The 8,284-nt window shown below is 51.4% G+C and overlaps 1 protein-coding gene and 1 long non-coding RNA gene across 2 annotated transcripts; both read left to right on the top strand.

Moving 5' to 3' along the window:
- Positions 1–3,539: 3,539 nt before the first annotated feature.
- On the top strand, positions 3,540–5,083 carry LOC147958863 (uncharacterized). The gene is made up of 2 exons (XM_087532339.1): positions 3,540–4,917; positions 5,013–5,083. Exons 1-2 carry the CDS (start codon positions 3,540–3,542, stop codon positions 5,081–5,083), a joined length of 1,449 nt encoding a protein of 482 aa, XP_087388465.1.
- Positions 5,084–7,449: 2,366 nt separating this feature from the next.
- On the top strand, positions 7,450–8,206 carry LOC125520624 (uncharacterized). The gene is made up of 2 exons (XR_007288775.2): positions 7,450–7,628; positions 7,714–8,206. It is a non-coding gene; the product is annotated as an uncharacterized LOC125520624 (long non-coding RNA).
- Positions 8,207–8,284: the final 78 nt, after the last annotated feature.

The raw sequence follows: 8,284 nt of genomic DNA, 5'->3' as shown, positions 1-8,284 counted from the left end.
AATGCGGCATCGGCGGTCAGACCGTGGAAGGGGCCGTTGCCTAAGGTACGCCTTCCAAACCTCAATTTGTTCGATTTAATCCATCCGGATTCATGGACGGTGGTCAAGAAGAGGAAGGCTGCTCGTCGGTCGACAGCCGGATCACTGCCGGTGGCGGCTGTGGTGCCGTCGAGGTTGCCGGGCGGGATCCGAGCGGCTCGACGCGAGCGCTTGAACGAACTACTGGGCCGATGTGGGCCGGATTCTAATTGCGCTGACGCACTGCAACGTGGGCCGGATATGGCTGGGTATGAGGCCCAAGCCATACCGGGCGACACATGCACAACATCCAGCGCCGCATGCACGGACGTAATCTCCTCCTACGCGTGCGTATCTGCTCCTTCGCCTAGGGTTCGTCGGCGTGGGACGCCCGTTCTACCTCCGTGCGGTCCTGGTCGTGCTCGCCGGATCCCGCCTCTGCGTGCGATGGCCGGTCGCGGAGCGGGTGGGCCGCCGACGGCGCAGCCCCAAGCGACTGCGAGGATGGCCGGGGCTGTCGTGCCGCCGCCGCCGCCTGGGAGGGCTGGTCGAGGGGCCCCTGGCGTGGGGCTCAGCGCGGCGCTGGGCGACCTATAGTCGGGGCCGGGCGTGGCGCTCCCGCCCCCTCAGGACGGGTTGGCGGCAACCAAGGGGCACGGCCGCCCGTGCCTGCGGCGGCTCGGCCGCCGATGATGCCTACGGGCAGTGGAGGACCTGCTGGTCCCCGACCTCCGGGGCCAACGCCTGCCAGGCCGCCGGGCTTACCCGCGGGAAGAGGAGCCCCAGTAGGGCCGCGACCTCCGGGGCCGTCGCCTCCGGTGGCCACTGCCATGGGTCGTGGTGGCGGGTCTGGTCCTAGAACTATGGTGCCGGCCCCAGGTGGTGCTCCGCCTCGGGCTGCTCCGCCGCCGCACTATGCCGCGAGGCCGGCTCAATATCGGTCAGGGTCTTCGCAGCCTAGGAAGGAGTTGACAGTTCGAGAGTCTTTTGAGGCGCCCCGAGGTCAGTGGGGTGATGATGGTATTGATGCGTATGGAGACGGACAGTACCGCGGTTCCTCGTCTACCGGTGGAGGCCGAGGCTATACGTGGCAGAGTGACGGGTCTGCTGAGAGACTTTTCCTCAGGCCTCCTGGTGGCTTTGTCAAGGGGGCATCCGGCCCGGATCCCCGCCAGAGAGGTGGATTCCATGGACGTCGGGGTGGTCGGGGCGGGGGCCGTGGTAGGTTTCGTCAGCAACCTCCCCCTCCGGTTGCTGTTGACCATGGGGCTACCGCGGTTGAGACAGATACTGCTCAGTCTACGGATATTACTACTCAGGCTATGGAGGTGGTAACGGCACTGGCCAAGGTTGATGTTCCGGTGCCTGGGGTTGTAGGTGATACATCAGACAGCTCTGACTCCGAGAGGGCGGCCAAGTGGGCGCGCAAGAAGGAAAGGATGTTGTGTTACCGGTGTGGTGAGAAGGGCCATTTTATTGCAGAGTGCGTCGCAGAGCTGTGTGACTCGTGTGGCAAGCTTGCACATGATTCGGGAGATTGCCCATTAGTGCGTGACCAGGCTCCATCTCTGACTATGTATGGGCTGTACTGTGCGGAGTTATTGTTCTTCGAGTCCCCGGCCGCGAGGGAGATTCCCGAGGATACACAGTGCCTAACTACCGGGATTGTGAAAGCAACTCAGGGCGAGGTGACTGAGGCTCAGATTATCCAGAGGCTTCAGGAGTTGGCACCGGGGGACTTTCAGTGGGAGCTGGTCAGACTCGAAGCGAATGTCTTTAAGGTGGATTTCCCTTCTGTGGAGGATTTACAGAAATTGCTGAGTTTTGGCTTGTGTAGAGTTCCAGGTACTACGTGTATTCTAGAGTTTCACGAGTGGACGAAGGTGGAGCCTAAAGGCAAGCCGCTTACGCAGATCTGGTTGCGGTTTTCTGGGGCCCCATCTAAGCCTCTGCAGGACGTTCGAGTTGTAGCCAGTATGGGTATCATGGTTGGAAAGACGGAGAGAGTGGATATGGCTTTCACTCGGGCTCATGGAGTGGCTCGGATATTGGTGAGTGTTCCGAATGTTGACTTCGTGCCTGATGTCGTTCACTGGACATATAGGGGAGAGGTATTCCCGCTCGACATAGAGTTTGAGGACGTTGAGATGTTCGCTGACGAGGTTGCTGGGGATGATGTTGATATGCACGAGAGTGATGGTGGTGCAGGAGCCACGGGGGCGCCAGACGAGTCTGCTCGAGAGGGGTCGACCGGACCTCGTCCAGATGCTCAGTTGCCTGGGGAAGGGACCGGAGCTGGCTCGACTCCGCCTTTGGTGCCCACGACGACACTGCGTTTTGGGTCCTTTGAGCCTGCTTCTGCGCCTCCCAAGCTGTGGAGCGATAGGGTAGAGACTTATGACGAGTTTGAGCACACACTTCCTTCTTTGGACTTTGCGGGGACTGCAGTTCGGGATGTAGAGCTGGAGGTCGCTCCTATTTCCCTTGCTGTACCGGTTGAGGTGGCTCCGGCATTGTCATCTATGACCGAGGTGGGCCTTAAGGGACGGGGGTCAAGGCAGGTGGCCTTGTCCTCTCCCCTACCTATACAGACGCCGGTGTCACCGGCCATGTCGGGGGCCGCCAGCGATAGGAGCGGGAGCCCGAGGCAAGTGGCTTCGGCTCTCCCTCCTCAGGCCCTGGCTGTGGCACCAGCATCCCCCGGGACGCCGGGGGAGGAGGGGCTGGGGCAGGTGGCCCTAGACTTCCCTTCATCGTCTGCGGTCAGGAGGACCGCTTTCTCGGCGACTTCGACGCTCCGCTCTGAGCCGGTGGGCGGGGCAAGAGGAGGGAGTGGGCAGGTGGCCCCAGCTGTCCCGCCTCTGGCCATACCCGTCGGGCACTTGTCTGAGGGCAACGGGAGCCCGCAGCTTCCTCATTCTCGAGAGGAGGTTGTTGCCTTCGGCGGTATCCCAGACCTGGTCTCGACGGGGAGACGGACCAGTGCTCGTGTTCTGGACCTTCCGGAGGTGGACGATATGCAGCAGCGGTGCGCTATGAGGGCGGCCAAGCTTCACGATGCTGCGATATCTACTGGTATGTCCGTTAACATATCTAATTCTTTATTGCATTTTTCTCCTGAGGAGATTGTTAATAATGCAAACCAATTAGGAGTTTCACTAGGCGCTAATGATATTGAAATCTCCAATTCGGTGAATGATATGTTAGATTTAGAGGCGGAGCGGGCTTAGAGACTATTCGTCATCTTGCTGCGGTCAAGCCCATGAATGATGAGGAAATTGATGCGTTAGGGGTTAGAGTGCTAAATAATCTATGTGTGGACCTAGCACCTTCTAATCAGGAGTCGGAGGGGAGGATGTGCCCTTAGATGATGTAGATATCAGTTCCGTTCAGTCCGGTTATGAGGACAGGGTGACGGAGCACACTAAACCAAGGTGTAAGTGGAAGCGAAAGATTTATCCCGACTCTGCTGTTCGTAGGAGTGCTAGGATTCGGACTGCTAAAAAATTCCATGATGAACTATGAAAGGAATCTTTTGGAATAGCAGAGGTCTGGAAGACTTGGCTAAAAGAAGGTTTCTTGCTAAAGCTTCTCTGGAACATCGGTTAGATTTCGTTGCTCTGTCGGAAACCGGTCGAGATAATTTTGCGCCGCAGTTTCTTTCCTCTCTTGTGGGTGGTCTTGATTTCGATTGGCATTGCCTCCCGCCACGAGGTAGATCGGGGGGCATCTTACTGGGTGTGAGATGTGATTCCCTTGAAGTCCGGAGTGTAGTAATGGGTGACTTCGCGGTAAAGTTTCGAGTTAGGTCTAAAGTTGATGGGTTCAACTGGGCTTTGGTAGCGGTCTATGGTGCCGCCCAACCCGAGCTTAAATCGGAGTTTCTGGCGGATCTTGTTCGGATATGTGGGTCCGAACAGCTTCCGATTTTGGTCGGGGGTGATTTCAATATCATTAGAAGGAGAGAGGAGAAAAACAATGATAACTTCGACGGCAGGTGGTCGTTTATGTTCAATACTATTATTGAAAGCTTAGATCTAAGGGAGATAGAGCTCACTGGTAGACAGTTTACCTGGGCTAATGCTATGCCAAACCCGACATATGAAAAGCTTGATCGGGTTCTCGCCAGCGTGGAGTGGGAACAGAAGTTCCCTCTTGTTACGGTGCAAGCTCTCACGCAGGGAATCTCCGATCACACACCTTTGTTCGTGGACTCAGGGGAGCCGAACCATATAGGAAACAAAAACACCTTCTCTTTTGAGATGGCCTGGTTCGAACGCGAGGGATTCTTAGACATCATAGCCAGGGAGTGGGCTAAGGGTGTTGGAGGAAGGACGGCGGTCGAGCGCTGGCAGAATAAAATTAGGCATTTGAGAAGTTTCTTACGGGGCTGGGCTAAGCATCTAAGTGGGGTGTATAAGATTGAGAAGGATAGGCTCCTCTCTCTTGTACGGGCATTGGACGTAAAAGCTGAATCCGCGTTGTTATTGCCCACCGAGCTCCAAGTTAAAAATGAGGTGGAGAAGAGGCTGAAAGAACTTCTCCGCGAAGAAGAATTGAAGTGGGCTTTGCGTGCCAAGGTCCGCAAAGTAGTCCAAGGGGATGCGAATACTCAATTTTTCCACCTCATTGCTAATGGTAAACACAGAAAGAAGCGGATCTTTCAGCTAGAGCAGGATGAAGGTACTATTGTAGGGCAGGATAATCTCAAAACCTATATTACCGAATACTATAGACAGCTATTTGGACCGCCGGAGGCCAATTGTGTGTCCCTCGATGAGTCCAGGGTTGAGGACGTGCCTCAATTGACTGCTGCTGATAATGATATCCTGGTTGCCCCGTTCTCAGAAAAGGAGGTGTTCGATGCTATTGCACGAATGAAAAACAATAAGGCTCCCGGTCCGGATGGGTTCCCGGCTGAGTTCTATAAAAAGTGCTGGCACATTATTAAGGGGGATTTACTACCTATGTTTCATGATCTATTCTCTGGACAGCTTCAATTATTTCACTTGAATTTTGGAACTATCACATTGCTTCCGAAGAAAACGGATGCTTCGAGGATTGAGCAGTTCAGGCCGATCTGCCTCCTCAATGTTAGTTTCAAAATCTTCACCAAGGTCGGAACTAATAGGCTCACACAGATTGCGCAATCTGTGGTGCAGCAATCCCAAACTGCTTTCATGCCGGATAGGAACATCCTTGAAGGGGTGGTTGTCCTTCATGAAACGCTCCATGAAATACATTCCAAAAAATTAGATGGAGTAATTTTTAAGGTGGATTTCGAAAAAGCGTACGATAAGGTTAAGTGGCCATTCCTCCAACAGGCATTGCGTATGAAAGGTTTTGATGAAGCCTGGCGCCGACAGGTCGAATCATTTACGCAAAAAGGGAGTGTGGGAATTAAAGTGAATGACGACATAGGTCATTATTTCCAGACACATAAAGGCCTAAGACAAGGAGATCCGATGTCCCCTATCCTGTTTAACATTGTGGTGGATATGTTAGCAATTTTGATAGGCCGGGCTAAGGAAAATGGTCAAGTGGGTGGGTTGGTTCCTCATCTTGTGGAGGGAGGTGTTTCCATCCTTCAGTACGCCGATGATATAATCATCTTTATGGAGCATGATTTGGCCAAGGCGAGAAATATGAAGCTTGTGTTATGTCTGTTTGAACAATTGACCGGGTTAAAGATTAACTTCCATAAGAGCGAATTGTTCTGCTTTGGTAGAGCCAAAGACGACCAGGAGTCTTATAGGCAGTTGTTTGGGTGCGAGTTGGGGAGTTTACCCCTCTCTTACCTTGGTATCCCGATTCACCATCGTAGGCTAACAAACAGAGAATGGAAGTGCATCGAGGATCGATTTGAGAAAAAACTGAGTTGTTGGAAGGGTAAGCTCATGTCATACGGAGGCCGGTTGATATCGATTAATTCGGTGCTCACGAGTATGCCTATGTTTCTCTTATCTTTCTTTGAGGTCCCAGTTGGTGTTAGGAAACGACTGGACTTCTATCGGTCACGCTTCTTTTGGCAAGGTGATGAACTTAAAAGAAAATACCGGCTTGCTAAATGGGACATCATATGTAGACCGAAAGACCAAGGGGGTCTTGGTATTGAAAATCTTGAAGTCAAGAACAGATGTCTTCTTAGTAAGTGGTTGTGGAAGCTGTCCTCCAGGACTGAGGCCATGTGGGCGCAGATCCTCCGCAACAAGTACCTCCAAACTAAAACATTGTCCCAGGTTGCAGTCAGGCCGACTGACTCGCCTTTCTGGAAAGGACTAATGAAAGTCAAACAATCTATGTTCAATAGGACGAGATTTGTTATTGGAAACGGTACAAGTACCCGTTTCTGGGAGGATACTTGGCTTGGTGAATCACCTTTAGCCATTCAATATCCATCTTTATATCGGATTGCTCAACGACGTGAGGTGTTCGTGGCAACGGTATTCCAATCTATCCCCCTTAATATTCAGTTTCGACGGTCGCTAGCGGGCAATCGTTGGGAAGAATGGCTTCATCTAGTTAGGAGACTGATGGAGGTTCAACTTTCTCACCAACCCGATATATTGCGTTGGAAGTTGACTAGTTCTGGAGTATTTACAGTTAAATCAATGTATATTGATGTTATTAATTTGACTGCTATTCCATCTTCCAAGTTTGTTTGGGCTGTCAAGGTGCCTTTAAAAATAAAAGTGTTTATGTGGTTTGTCCATAAACAAGTTATTTTAACAAAGGACAACTTGATTAAACGCAATTGGACAGGACCTACTAGGTGTAGTTTCTGTGATCGGGATGAGACGATTAAGCATTTATTCTTTGATTGCCCATTGGCTAGAGTTCTTTGGCGGACGATCCATATCGCTTTTAATCTTACTCCACCGACTTCTGTCAATGCTTTATTTGGGACATGGCTTAACGGGGTTGAGCCTGTTCTCGCAAGACATATTCGGGTTGGAGTTTGCGCTTTGTTATGGACTATCTGGAATTGCAGAAATGATTTGGTTTTTAACAGAACATCACGGATTCATTTTTTGCAGATTATTTTCCGAGCTACGGCACTGATCCGTTCGTGGTCGCTACTCACTCCGATGGAGGCCAGGGAGCATTTGGTTACTGGATCTATCTGTTGGGAGATGGTCGCTCGGGATATCTTCAACCGGTTTGGATGGCGGTCATGTAATAGGATAGACAATTAATTTCCCTATCTATTGTTAGCCAGCCGGTTGTGGCATTTTTTTGGGCTAGTTTGTATATCTAGCCGTCTGTAGCTCTGTGTGAGCTGCATTTCCATTTTTCCTTTTTGTTTAGCTAGAGACTGTGGAACCTTGTTGGCACTTTTGCCTTTTTTTGGTTAATAAGATGGCCGTATGCATCGTTCTGATGCAGAGGCCGGGAAGACCCCCTTTTCGAAAAAAAAATCAGGAGCGCGCTCGTCCTGCAATGCTGGAGATGTTGGCTACTATCCCAACCCATCTCCGATTCCTTACCGTGAGCACGCGCTAGCATATGAGCCAGCTTCGAATTGCTGGTGCGAAGAGAAAGGGGCGAGGAGAATCTCTTGGACCAACGCTAACCCTGGTCGCAGGTTTCTGAACTGCCAAAAATCTCGTGTAAGCATTTGTTTGCATCTATCTTGTTCTTGTTTCTTGCTGAATCTATCTCTCCCTCATATAGTTGGCAAACTTTCTTCCCCAGGACGGAGGTTGCAAGTGGTTTGAGTGGTTTGATGACCCTACTACACCATTCCTTCGCCAACTTTTGGTCGATTTGCGTGACACGGTGCACAACCTGCGGAGGGAGAACGCTCGGCTCAATTGAGTCAACGCGGACCTTGAAATGGGGATTGAGGAACGAAGCTCCACTAATATTTCTTTGCGGGATGCATTGCGCAAGACGAAGGAACGAAATAAGGCTCTCGAAGAAAAGTTGGGTCAGACTGAAGCCCTTCTCAAGGAAAAGGCAAATGGACAGCAGAAGCGGATGCTTTTTAGTGTGATTTTGTTAGTGTTCCTCCTGTTTCTAGCTAGCAAGCTTGCAGCTTAGTATTTATCAGTTGTTGTTGCCCTGCTCGAGCTGATGTGCTGTTCGTGAACAATTTAATTAATATTGTGCTATCCGCTACCAATTCCTTTTGTGTAATCTGAAGAATGATGTTTATGTTCAGCAAAATGTGTCTATTTGGGGTGCACCGTGTTCTATATGTTTCAGTTTTCTCAAGTCTCAACCCATTTCATGTGGCAGATCAAGGATATTGTGTCTCCAAACA

The sequence above is a fragment of the Triticum urartu genome, chromosome 7A (assembly GCF_056163025.1).
Source record: "Triticum urartu cultivar PI428250 chromosome 7A, HENAU_Tu73, whole genome shotgun sequence".
NCBI classification, from domain to species: Eukaryota; Viridiplantae; Streptophyta; class Magnoliopsida; order Poales; family Poaceae; genus Triticum; species Triticum urartu.
The sequence above is the reverse complement of the archived record's forward strand: the minus strand, read 5'-3'. Positions and strand labels throughout refer to the sequence as shown.

Bases quoted from the DNA above. Each gene is read 5' to 3' on its own strand.
- LOC147958863 (XM_087532339.1), top strand. From the start codon at position 3,540: ATGAAAGGAATCTTTTGGAATAGCAGAGGTCTGGAAGACTTGGCTAAA. The intron at 4,918-5,012 runs GTCCGGATGGGT...TTCTCTGGACAG, and splicing joins GAAAAACAATAAGGCTCCCG to CTTCAATTATTTCACTTGAA.